Source organism: Chlorocebus sabaeus, chromosome 8 (genome assembly GCF_047675955.1).
Source record: "Chlorocebus sabaeus isolate Y175 chromosome 8, mChlSab1.0.hap1, whole genome shotgun sequence".
Lineage (NCBI taxonomy): Eukaryota > Metazoa > Chordata > Mammalia > Primates > Cercopithecidae > Chlorocebus > Chlorocebus sabaeus.
In genome coordinates, this window is record NC_132911.1 from 124,257,445 (window position 1) to 124,271,158 (window position 13,714).

The 13,714-nt window shown below is 39.0% G+C and overlaps 1 protein-coding gene across 1 annotated transcript in view; it reads right to left on the reverse strand.

Annotated features, from left to right (window-relative positions):
• Positions 1–7,235: 7,235 nt before the first annotated feature.
• The window catches only part of SNTB1 (syntrophin beta 1), a 276,964-nt gene continuing 270,485 nt past the window's right edge, over positions 7,236–13,714 (reverse strand). The window contains exon 7 of the mRNA XM_008001452.3: positions 7,236–10,394. Coding sequence (XP_007999643.1) covers positions 10,302–10,394 — 93 coding nt within the window. The 3' untranslated portion in view covers positions 7,236–10,301. The remainder of the gene's footprint in view (positions 10,395–13,714) is intronic.

Here is a 13,714-nt window from a genome sequence, read left to right on the forward strand (position 1 = left end):
TAAGTTTTTGAGAAAATGACAGACTGTTTTCCAAAGTAGCTATACCACTTGACATTCCCACCAGCAATGGATGAGGGTTCTGGTTTCTCCACATTTTGCCAGCTCTTGTCTTTTTTCACAAGAGAATGATATGAAGTAGTATCTCACTGTGGTTTTGATTTGCATTTACCTGATAAGTAATGATGTTAAGCATCTTTTCATGTGTTTTCTGGCCACTTACATATCTTATTTGAAGAAATGTTCACTCAGATCTTTTGACCATTCTTTAATTGGGTTATTTGTCTTTTATTGAATTGTAAGACTTCTTTATATATTCTGGATTCTAGTTTCCAATCAGATATATGATTTGCAAATATTTACTCCCATTCTGTGAGTTTTTTACTTTTTAGTTTAGCTCCTGAATTTAAGTCTATGACCCACTTTGACTTAATTTTTGTATAGACTTAATTTTGTGAAGGGATATAGCTTCTTTCCTTTGCATGTAGATATCCTGTTGTTCCAGCACTATTTAGTGAAAAGATTATTCTTTCCCCATTGAATTTTCTTGGCACCAGAAATCTCAGAAAATTGTAAGAAAATTGTATCAAACTGAAAAGAGACCTCCAAATTTCAATGGACAGGAAGCAGGATAAGAAAACTAATCAGTTGTATCCTTGGACTACAGTAAGTCCTCAAGTCATCAGTAGGTTCTTGGAAACTGCAACTTTAAGCAAAATCACATACAGAAGATCTCGAATAAAGTCGTCCAATCTTAGCTGGATTTCAGAATTACTGTGAACTAGTGACTAGTCCCATCTCTTGCAGTTATCCTGTCTCTGCCTCACCATTGTATTTTGGATGTATGGAAGGCAGTTAACTTCGTTTCTGTAGGTCACAATATTGTAGATTTTAAGAAGCCACACCCTAAGAGAGTTATCCCTACCAGATGATCATGAAATATTGACTTTAGCCTGTATTATCTTTCATGTGGAATGAATGAAAATAATTGTGTCCAGAGGGTAAAATATGGTCAAATATAGCCACAAAGCTTTGAGCTCCTCTCACCAAGAGATGGAATCTGTTCCCCTAGTCCTTGCATCTGAGCTGCCAATGTGACTTTGTTTGACCAGTAGAATGTGGCATAAATGACATGCTGTCATTGAGGACCTCGTAGCTTCTCTTTTGCTCCTGTAGAACCTTGTCCTGCATATAAGGGAGCCACATGAGAGAACTAGTCTAGCCTATTAGAAGGTGAGAGGCCATATGGAAGAGAACAGAGGTTCCCTGACAGCCGCGTCAGCTGCCAGGATGTGAGTGAGGCATCTGGGATCTTCAGCCGAGCACATGCTCCAGATAAATACAGCCACATGAGTGAGCCCAGGCAAAACCAGTAAAGAGCTGCCCAGGCAACCCTCAGAATAATGAGAAATAATATGTTGCAGTGTTCTAAGCCACTAGGTTGTGAGGTAGCTTGTTGTACATAAACATTAGCGTCCACTCACATCCAAAAATTCATTGAGAGACCAAGTGCAAGAAAGAAAGTTTCAAAAACTTCATTTATTAAGGCCTTAGTTTGAAGGCCTTAGTTGAAGATAAATGAAATTGCTTACTTTTTGGACTGTGTTTCCCTTTTTCATGAGACCCAGAAAACTTGCAGATGAAGAAGTTCCTTACTCTCTTGTGCGGGTGAGAATTAGGAAGCAGGAGAGCTACAATTCATTAATGAGGCATTATTCTTAGTGTTTCCTGGAATTGCCTTTGAGTTCTTGGAAGTAAATAGGCTTTATTCATCCAAATAATTATACAGGAAAGTTGCTGAAAATATCGTTGGCTTTGTTTCTTGTGAAGAACAACGTTTTCTTTCAACATTCCCAGGCCCTGATCCAAGCCAAGGCAGAATCACAGCCGTGAGAGCAGGAGTGTCTCCACCTCTGAGATCAGAGTCAGCGGGAGGGGCTTTGTCCATGGGATGCCTTTTCCTGACCACGCTGCCAACAGGCAATGGATGGTCTGATTGTGTGTCAGTTTCCTATCCTGCCTCTTGTCCCCATAGGGCTTTCTTAGTTTTCACCATCTCCCGCCTCTACCCAGCTCTTCTTGCTGTGACACTGAGCAATGTTCCGTCTATGGATTCTTACACTCTTCCAAGAAAAAGCCTCATTTATGTACAAGGAAAATAATAATAGAGAATAAAAGTCCAAAAGAGAGGTTCCTGCGGCTTTTCTGTTATCATTCAAATGTGATTCCATACTCTCCTTGGACATGGTTTAGTCATTTTAATGAGGTATTAGACTTGCTTCCCCCAGTGAAATCAAATTTAGTGTAATTTAGAGGACTGTAGGTGACATGATAATTGATTTCTGGTCACACATTCAAATAGTTCTATTATTCAGGATTTTATAGACAGGTTAAATATATTATTCATCATATCGGAACATTAGTCATAAAAAAGAACCTTTTTTAAAAGGGAATTTTGAAATGCACAGTTAAGAAGTTCATGTAATCTAGAAGGGTATTAAGGTCATACCCATCATCCCTAGTCCCATTTCTCAGCAGTAACTGATAGTAAGAGGCCTTTTTAAATGTATCTTTCCAGACATTTTAATACATGTACAGGCATATTATATGTGTCCATTGTTTCTCAACTAATCAGGCCCAAACACCCCTTCTATAAGCAGTACTTATAATGTCTCCTCCGCTGTCACAAGGTGGGATTCATAAATAATGGTCTTAGGCCAAGTTTCCTAGAAAGCAAAATCTGAGGCAAGGATTTGTGCTGCTGCTTTATTTGGGAGACACAGAGATGATGAAAAAAGCAGGGGAAAGGCAGGAAAGGCAGGGAAGGCAGGAAAGCAAGGCAAGGTGACATTAGTGCTCATGAGGCCCAGAGAGACACAGTCAACCACTAAGTCAGCATCTTCTCAGTCACATGGGATATCTCTCAGGATAGAGGGTGTACAGAGAAAGCATGCCTCACACAAGTACATAAAAAGAGGAAGAAGAGGCCAGGTGCAGTGGGTCACGCCTGTAATGTCATTACTTTGGGAGCCCGAGGGAGGCAGATCACTTGAGGTCGGGAGTTTGAGACCAGCCTGGCCAACATGGTGAAACCCTGTGTCTATTAAAACACACACACAAAAATTAGGTGGGGATGGTGGTGTCTGCCTGTAATCCCAGCTACCTGGGAGGCTGAGCGGGAGAATAGCTTGAACCTAAGAGGTGAAAGGGTGCAATGACCTGAGATTGCACCACTGCACTCCAGCCTGGGTGAGAGAGTGAGATTCTGGTCTCAAAAAAAAAAAAAAAAAAGAGGAAGAAGAGGATTATTTATTTGTGCTGGCTCCTCCTTGTTACTGACTCCTGTTTGACCCCACAAAGATTTAAATCCGCTATAGTTCTGCCTTGCTCAGGTTATGACCCAGCAACTGCTCTGGAATCCAGCTCCTGTGCCCTGCAGTGTGCTGTCTATCCAAGTCTGGAATTGATGATAGAACTCAGAAATTGAAGTATGTGTCTCCTTTGCCTGGCTGCCTGGCAGCCACCAAACAGAGATGGGAGGGGAGGCAACATTTCCAGGCAAGCAACTGGTTGGCTCTAAGTGGCTAAACACTTAGGTCAAGCAGACCCAGCTATGGTGGTGCCTAAGGTTGTGGTAAACAGCTGGAAGTTTAGGAGACGCCATGATGGCACTGAAGAAATCTGAGGATATACATAGGATGTGTCCTATACAGTAATCTAACCTATACATACTTAGACTCTTAAAAATTGCTATCTCTTAACCATAAGGTAAAATTTTTGGAAAAGCAAAGTAATCATAATAAAACAGTATGCATTTCAATATGGAGATGCTGGAGTATGACTACACTAAAAGACAAAATGAAGTAGTCAGATGTTTGACGTTCACACCAATTAGCCATGACTGAAGTGATGCTAAGTCAGTTGTTTGTAACTCAAGTACCACACAGACTTGTTTTTATAAAATGTTAATACCTTTTGATAATGACCTGAGTAAAACGAAACACAATCTTTTTTTCATATATTTGGTAGTTGCATATCTAGAAAAGTCAGAATATATTGAATCTGTCAAAATGTTTTCATACATAAAAGGTAGTCAGGGTCTAGGCTTGGATTATCAAATAGGTTTTTCACCAACACAAATAACCCAGGACACTCAAAAATTGTGTGGGAAATGGTTCCATTGGATGTACGGCTGTCATTAGCATTATATCTATGAACTCTGGGTCTTGTTCATTAAATGCCAATAATGTTCCCCCTTCCCCCAGTTATTGTGACAACCAAATAGCATTACCACAGACTTCCAAAATGCCCCCATGGGGTGTGTGGAGGGTGTACTTTGACTCTTCTGGAGAGCCATTTAAAAACACAAAAAACGGGAGATATGCACCTCGCAGAGCTCGCACTTAGAGATTTTGTCCATATTAGCACTTAAAGATGGACCATTCTTTGTAACAGTTGCAGAATGTTCAAGCATACTTCTGTGCCAGGATTTATTTAGCTAGTGATAGTCACATTGACTTTTTCAATGGTCTTGTTGCAAGCAACACTGCAGAGATGATCTTTAGACATTCGCCTTTGTGCACTCATAGAGTTATATCTCTAGAGTAAATTCCCACAAGTCAAAAGGTACATGTATTTTTAAATTTGTGTAGATATTGCCAAATTGCTCTCTCAATTATTGCAAGATATCTTACCACTAAGTATTGTAGAAGGTTTTAATCTTGGTAACTGTAGTTCTTTAAAGATGAAAATGAACTTTAAATGCCCTATTGAAAACCATTTTCAGATCATTTTACATTACTTAGTAGTTTCCAGCCTTGACTTGTCTTTTTATATAGGATATTCATGTGGACAGGAAATTGGACTTCCAGTATTTTCTAGGGTAGAACCATGGTCATGACTGAAAGTTAGGCAGATAGAAATTTGTTTTGTTTGTTTTTTTGTTTTATTTTGTTTTGTTTTGTTTTAAAGATGGAGTCTCGCTATTTTATCCAGGCTGGTCTCAAACTCTCAAACTCCTGGCCTCAAGTGATCCTCTGACCTTACGTTTTCTTTCAACATTCCCAGGCCATGGTCCAAGCCAAGGCAGAATCACAGCCATGAGGCCAAGCATGAGAGCAGGAGTGTGGCTACCTCTGAGATCAGAGTCAGCGGGAGGGGCTTTGTCCGTAGGATGCCTTTTCCTGACCACGCTGCCAACAGGCAATGGATGGTCTGATTGTGTGTCAGTTTCCTATCCTGCCTCTTGTCCCCACAGGGCTTTCTTATTTTTCACCATCTCCCACTTCTGCCAGAAGTTTTGGCTCTAACAGTGTAAGAACTTTCAAACATCTCTACCCATCCAGCAATGGAATGACCTACCTGGGGAGATGAGGTACTTCTCTCCCATACCTGGACATTTTCAATTTCAGGCTGGATGAATAATTTCAAGGGATGTTCAGGAAGAGATTCCTGAGTTTAATGTAATATTATACAAGGTCAGTGTTTCCAAAGATGTAGTACCTGGGCCATGGTGTATGTGCGGGATGACTTTAAGTGGCACAAACTTTAAAAAGTTTTAATTGGTTTATATTAAAAAAGTTTCAATTGGTTTATATTCATTTTTACATGTATATACAATGTTGCTACATTACTAGCAAATCATATACCTTCAGTTAGTACTGTTGAAATAATAGGGTAAAGAAAACTTTTTACAGTTTGAATCTTCTGGAAACATCAAAGGACGACTGTCCTTGCCATCCACACTACAACAAAAACTTCGGGACCTTGAGCTTTAGGTTCGTGGTGTTGCAACTGAGAAGGGTCCCGCCACACTTTTGGAACTGTGCACCCATTGGAACCCCTGAGAGACCATCAAGCTTCAGGTGATCGTGCAACAAAGGCTCCAGCCAGTTCCAGGTGAAGACATCGCCCCTGGCCATCAAGAAACTACCCTGCTTCCACTAGATAGAGCAGTGTGAGAGAAGAGTTCTGTGATTCCCGATAGGTAGAGACTACGCCTCAAGTCAGCATGAAGCAGTTACAGAAAAAAACACCATCGGTCCCTCTGCCTCCCGTAAAGATTTATGAGGATCACATCTCTAAGTGGAGAGATGAGGCAGGAAAATAGAGTCTGGAGGCAGAGAACATAAGGCTAATTCACACTTCAGCTGTAACAGGAAATAGCCTCTCCATAGGGCATACACCTTGTAACTTTACTTCATCCTCTTCATTTACATAGGACGTACCCCAAGTAGAGGGTATTTAAACTCACAAAAACTCTGTAACAGAGCCTTTGACCCCCTATGCTCAGGCCTACGCTGTGGAGTGTACTTTCGTTTTCAATAAAGCCCTTCATTCCTTCAAAAAAAAAAAAAAGAAATAAATAATAAACTTTGGGCTAAAATATGGTTGAGAGCCTCTAAGATCTCTTCAAAATTGTGATTCTATGGTTCTAAATTTAATCTTAATATTACTAAAGTTTCAACTAGGAAAAAGACTTTGAAACCCCAGTCCATGACGTTTATTACAAGCAACTTAAACACAAACCAAATTTTAGTACAACAGAGAAGTTGTGTATTTGGAGCTTGGTGTATGTGTCAAATCCCATGAAAACTTAGTTAAAAATGGGAGCCCTAAGCCCTGGGTGAAGACCCATCCTGAAACTATATTCAACTTAATAATTTGGGGACAATATTAATATTTTAGGGATCTGTTAAACTTTGCTGCAGTGGGAAAAAGAAAAAACACTTTTTTTTTTTTATCCGAGATGGAGTCTTGCTCCTGTCACCCAGGCAGGAGTGCAATGGCATGATCTCGGCTCCCTGCAACCTCCGCTTTCTGGGTTCAAGCGATTCTCCTGCCTCAGCCTCCAGCTGAGATTATAGGCACGTGCCACCAGGCCTGGCTAATTTTTGCATTTTTAGGAAAGACAGGGTTTCATCATGTTGGCCAGGCTGGTCTCAAACTCCTGATCTCAGGTGATCTGCCCGCCTCAGCCTCCCAAAGTGCTGGGATTACAGGCATGAGCCACTGTGCGCAGCCAAACCTATATATTTTTAAATGAATTCAGAAAAGTAAAAATAAGTGAACACACAAATGTGTTGCTGGTGGCATCCCCCTTATCCTTCAGCACTTGATGGAAGAGAATAGCAAGACTTGCCTTCATACTCCCATGCTCTTCTATGAGTATTGTAAAACCACTGTCCAGGTCACCGTATTGTATATTTAGAATATCATATAAACTTCTGCACTGGAAATCAGAGGTGAATATTTATTTAATTCATATATAAATTTTACATAATATTCATGGTGCTATAAATATAGGCACATTTTTTTTTAAGTCCAGATACATCCAAAAATTACCCCCTCACTGTAGCCTCCTACTGTAATCCCCTCAAGATGGAATATCTAATGCATTTGTAACACAGGGGCCAGAAAGGCCCTGCCCATTAATTTTAAAACTTTCTGACCATCAAAACCACTCTTTCCTGCTTCAACCAAGCAGAGTCAACAAGGAACATGTGTTTTCAGGGTTTTAATTGCACTAGTTGATGAATTAAGTAAATGCCTCTGCCTCGGTAGTTTGTAATAGGTTTATGGTTTGGTTTCTCCTACTTAGTTCAAGTAAGAGAAAGAAAAACCAGTATCTATATTCTTATTGGCCATCTTTAAATCCCTATGAGATGGCTTAAAAGGATGTCACCGCACCAGGGGACTCAACCACATCTACTGACAAATAGGCAGCTTCCCATAAAGTACAGATTAAAACATCATTCATTTATATTGGTTTTCATTTGGGGACAAACATTGTAAATTTAATAATTCATGGGATTGAGCACAGAGCAAATTGGACAAAAAATTGATTCATTGACTGTACCCAAGCATGATCCAGACATACGAGTTTGTGTCATACACACCAGCACACATCAGGCAAGATTAAAATCTACAGTGTAAAGTCATTGTAACTTGAATTCAAAATGAGAAAAAAATGAATATTGGAAATTGATTCATTAGAGCCTCTCTATTATGATACATTTTAACTTGGGGGGAAAAATGATTCATATACACAATTATCTTAGTCAAATTTTCTATTTCTTGCTAATAACATTTTAATTTACTCCAGAAAATGCATTAATTTTATTCAAATATATTTTCCTAAAATATAAATAATTAAATGTTTATAAATGTAGAGAATGTAGTTTCCATTGACCCTCACACAGATATTAATCAGTCCAAAACTTAAGTGATAAGGAAATCATATTTGTAATTATGATCATTTTAATTTGTCTATAAATATATAATAGAATCTTGGCAACTTAATTATGAGCAGTTAACTCATACTTCATGTAGAACCGAGCACCTTAGATTACATATTGTTGAATTTAACTATTGGCATTAATATATGTATTTTAATATGTTATTTACAATACACAATTATAATTCTCTTGTATAACAACATTCCAGTGATTTTGAAAATATATAGTGAAAGTGCAATATAATTTACAAATGAATCAAAGCTTTTCTATAGTATTCAAGCTGGGACTTGACTTTTCAGCATTTGAAAATAGAAACAAACAAAAAGTCAATATCCTAAAGCTGTGTTTTCTAAAGCATTAAAAAAACAAAACAAAACCCACTAGCTTCACAAGATGCTCCATTAGAAAGGAGTCCCGTAGGTAAGTGTGAGAAATGGCTCACCAGATTTCCCCTTGAAGAATCACAATGAACTTTAAAATCTTCAAGGAGGCAATTGTGAAATCTGTTTAACATTTTTCAGCTCAGTCAAGTGTATTAACAAACCCCTACCTCCCCCCAGCAAAACACCACTCGGTCAAGCCCCTTAGAACCTAGCGTCATATGATATATTCTTTGGGGAAATGCTGATTTAAAATAAAACTTTGCAATTCAATAAACAAATATGTCTGAGTGAGTAAAATCATGTTCCTTTAGCACGGTTTCACTTTTTGAAGCTCTTTGCATGGGTATTTGTTAACGTATGATTCTTTAAAACACACAGGTCTAACAATAGATGTCTGTCTGTGTAAACTACAGGAAAAGTGTTCGAAATGTTTATAGAGATCCTAGAGCTCATTTTCAAAGTTTGAGAAAAGTGACTTCAAAATCAATAGGTGTTATTTTTAGCGAATTTGATTTGAAAGATAAAAGCAAAAGCATTAAATCAGTAATGTGCTATGTCTGAAAATATTCCTGTAGAAAAATATCAGGTCGTTATATTATTTCCCTGGAATTCTGAAAGGACTGCAGATATTATCAATAGATTTGATTATAGCAGTCAGTCTATATGCAAAACCCAGCATTGTCCAGAATTAAATGAGGCTGCTCTATTACTTGCTTGAAAATGCATGCATACAAGCACAGGCAAAAACAAGGGTCAGTAAGTTGCTTACTATTTCCACTGAAAACCATGAAATAGGGATAATTAGTTAACTCCAACAATGTGAGTTTTATATGTGTATCAGATGACAATCTTTTCTGAAAAAATACCCATAATTCACTCTCTATAAATAAAGCTGTAATTCTTGGCTACAAGACAGCAGATCTTGGTGTGAGTGTAGTCCCAGAATTAATAATCCTTTGTGCATACAACTCTTTAGCAAAGCTTATCAATTTAAGCAGTCTACTTTGGCTCAGATTCTACTAGCTTACAGCTCAGATCAGTATCTGATGCTTTATTTAATTCCTGCTCAGTATATGCTAATGGGGACACTTTGGAATCATTCTACACTATTGAAAGATAATTCGTGTTTAAAAAGTGACAGCTGCTTCATACTTAAATAGAAGGTGGGTTTCTATTTGAAATATATTTTCCTACAAGTGAAAGTCAACTCAGCAAGAATTAGGAAATAAATCACAATAAAAAAAGGGATCATTGTTACTGGGCATAGGGGCTAGGAGGAGTAGGTAAAAATGTCCATTTCTCAACTATTTGGGCCTTGTGTACCTGGTGAACCAGTTACCTAGGAACTGGGATGATTAAGATCTGCACATGCTGTTCTAATGGTCATGTCCTTGTTGTCATTATTTCAAAGCTATGCTGTGTGTTTCCCATCACCTCACCTCTTTAACCTTGTACTGTTCTAGAAAGTTTTACTCTGATATTTCTCACGGTACTTTCGCAGGGTATCCCTTGTAGTTGCTGAAACTGATAGAGGAGTCTGGGACAGTTACATATGACTCTTGAGAGCTAAAGCTGACTGTAGCACGCTACATCTGGTGCACTGCTCACTACAGATGGTGTCTGATGTCACGTTCTCTGGTGGCATTGCAGCCCTTCTTTTCTCAAAGGCAAGTCGCCCCTGTCTTCAGGCCACCAAGCCCAGTCTTGTAATCTTAGCTGACAGGAAGGAATGAATGATGAAAACAATTGGTTTGGGGCAGGAATGAAGGTCCAGTTGCTGAAATTTAAAAAGAAGAGAGCATGAGCGATTTTAAATTAATGCTTGATGTAGATGAGTGATTTGCACATCAAATGAATCTATATGCACTTCCTGCTTTTAAGTGTTGATTGGAGCAATTATGCTCTAAAATCATTGCCCCTCCATCAGAGAAATGCAAATCAAAACCACAATGAGATACCATCTCACACCAGTTAGAATGGCAATTATTAAAAACTCAGGAAACAACAGGTGCTGGAGAGGACGTGGAGAAATAGGAACACTTTTACACTGTTGGTGGGATTGTAAACTAGTTCAACCATTATGGAAAACAGTATGGTGATTCCTCAAGGATCTAGAACTAGAAGTACCATATGACTCAGCCATCCCATTACTGGGTATATACCCAAAGGATTATAAATCATGCTGCTATAAAGACACATGCACACGTATGTTCATTGCGGCACTATTCACAATAGCAAAGACTTGGAATCAACCCAAATGTCCATCAGTGACAGACCGGATTAAGAAAATGTGGCACATAGACACCATGGAATACTATGCAGCCATAAAAAAAAGATGAGTTTGTATCCTTTGTAGGGACATAGATGCAGCTGGAAACCATCATTCTCAGCAAACTATCGCAATAACAGAAAACCAAACACTGCATGTTCTCACTCATAGGTGGGAACTGAACAATGAGATCACTTGGACTCGGGAAGGGGAACATCACACACCAGGGCCTAAGATGGGGAGGGGGAAGTGGGGAGGGATTGCATTGGGAGTTATACTTGATGTAAATGACTGGTTGATGGGTGCTGATGAGTTGATGGGTGCAGCACACCAACATGGCACAAGTATACATATGTAACAAACCTGCATGTTGTGCACATGTACCCTAGAACTTAAAGTATAATAATAATAAAAAAGTAAAAATAAAATAAAATAAAATAAAATCATTGCCCTTCAATGAGATAAAGGAACAACTCTTTGAACTTATTCCTTACATCTCATATATCTTTTTTCCAAAATAGGTCCTGTGAAATTTAGATATACGAATACCATAAATATTGATGTTGTCCTTCTTCACTGTCTAAGCCATTTATTTTTGGTACCACAATAGTGAGTGATATTCATTCATGTTGGATTTGATACAGTATGAAGCAGTACTAAATTTCACATCTGAAGATTAGGTTTGAATCCTGGTTCTGATGCTTTTCATACGTACAATCTTGGATAAGTCTCTTAAAATTCTTCTCAGTCTTACTAATTCACAGTCATTTGAGTATTAATGGAGCTACTATATGTGAAACTTCCTCATAAACTAAAACACAGAACCCATGCTAAGCAGCTGTGTTGTCACCATCCTCAGTCTTGAACTGTTTAAGCACGTATGCCACATCTCTGGGAAGGCACCATCTGAAGTCTTATGCCTCTTGATGTGTTCCTTGAGAACCTGGCACACACAAGACATACAGTCTGAGCAGGAGAGTCCTTCAGAAGTTGAATTTTATCACCTGACCTAATTTAGGGAAATTGGGAGAGCTGTTCTCAATTCTCTTCTGCTGTCCCCAGTTTTGTTCTGATGATGACAATGTTGGAGAATCACAACCACCTGAGCATATTATAGCTACCAAAGTTAAGGTGGTACTCATTACGAGCCAGGTACTGTGCTAAATATCTTCTATCCACTATCTTATTTAATTCTCTCTCACAGCATGACGATGAGGAAGCTATTGTTATTATCTCCATTTTTTTATATAGGGAAACTAAGATTCAGGGAAGTTATGAAACTTTCTAAAATATAGATCTTACAGTAAATGAAAAGCACGGACTCTGTCTAATGCCAGAGCCAGGGCTTAACCACAACATTCTATGTCACTAACACAGAAGGAAACTTTTGAAAGAGACATTACAGATTAGCTACTTCAATCCGTGTATTTTATGGATGGGAGACTGAGATAGAAAGCAATGAAAGGACTTTCCCAAGAGAGTTGGTGAGTTTGTTGCAGACTCAGAAAGAGAACACAGGTCTTGACCCTCAGTTTATTGCATTTCCTACAGCTCATCTCTGCTCCCTTCCCCCTCCACACTGGGAAGGTCTGTGGCCCACTTCCAGGATTGCTTAAACAGACATAGGGGGTAGAGGGGAAGGAGGCTGTGTCTGAATTTGAGCTTGTCAACTAAATGTACTGGCAGTAAAAATCAGTTCTTCCTAAATCTTCCAAGTCAGGCTGTAATTACAGGCAGAAAGGCTGAAATTTAGACATAAGTGATTTTCCTCATGGGCAAAAATAGCCTTGAATTTTTAAGCCAAGGATAAAGCAGGAGACTGATTCTTGTTCTTTTCCACTTTGCTAGAGAGTAGTCACCTTTAGGAAAAGGCACACGATGGGTGATTGATAGAGCAACAACTGAATTAGAAATATTCTTAGTAAAATGGACTTTCAAGTCACTACTTTATTTCCAAGTGGGTGCCTCACACTGAACCTACTGATTGAAACATACAAACAAACAAACATTTGATAAAAATTCTGTAGATCCATTTTAAAAGTTAGAAAAATGCTTGGCTAGAAATAACTCTCAGAAAGTGAATGTCAGCAAACCAAGTGTCAGCCAAGGGGAATGGCCTCCATCGTGGCTGCCTATGGCACTCATGGCAAGAAATCTGGTACTGTCTTGGTACCAGAAGTATGGCATCATTTAGAAGAGTGGGGCTGCAATTTTGAGATAAAAAGTCCCTACGGTCTGTTAAGTGTGTTCTGCCGTTTTCTTCCTGAAAGCCAACAAATTCATTGAGTAACCCAGTGGCTAGGGAGGACCTAAACAGAGACTAGTCATCACAAAATCAAAGTCCTCTTTGAAGTTCTACATTTGACAGCTTAAATGAGATGCTATGTTTTCCTGAAATGCCAAGGATGACACTTGCTAGCTAGAGAGTATAAGAATGTGCAATTCTCACCCTTCTGTGCAAGTGAAGTCATATACTTTTTCATTATGGCAGGCAGAAACCATCTCAGGAAATGATGAATTTCAACGCATGGACTACTTGCATTGAGATGAGACATATGTTACTTTCACGGATAAATTTGCTAATTTTGTTGCATATTGTTTGACATCAGCTCCATGCTTCTGTGCCCTCCTCTGGCCCTCTCTCCACTCCAGTGGAGTTGATCAGTTTCTTTTCTTTTCCTGCTGCCCTCTTGCTCTGCTGCTCATCTGGCCCCTCCTGTCTCTTTGCTCTCTGTTCTCTCCTCGGAGACTTCCCTGATAGTAGGGACCATGTATTTTAGTTCGCTGCATCCCTAACATCTAGCACAATGCCAAGGTTATATGAGATG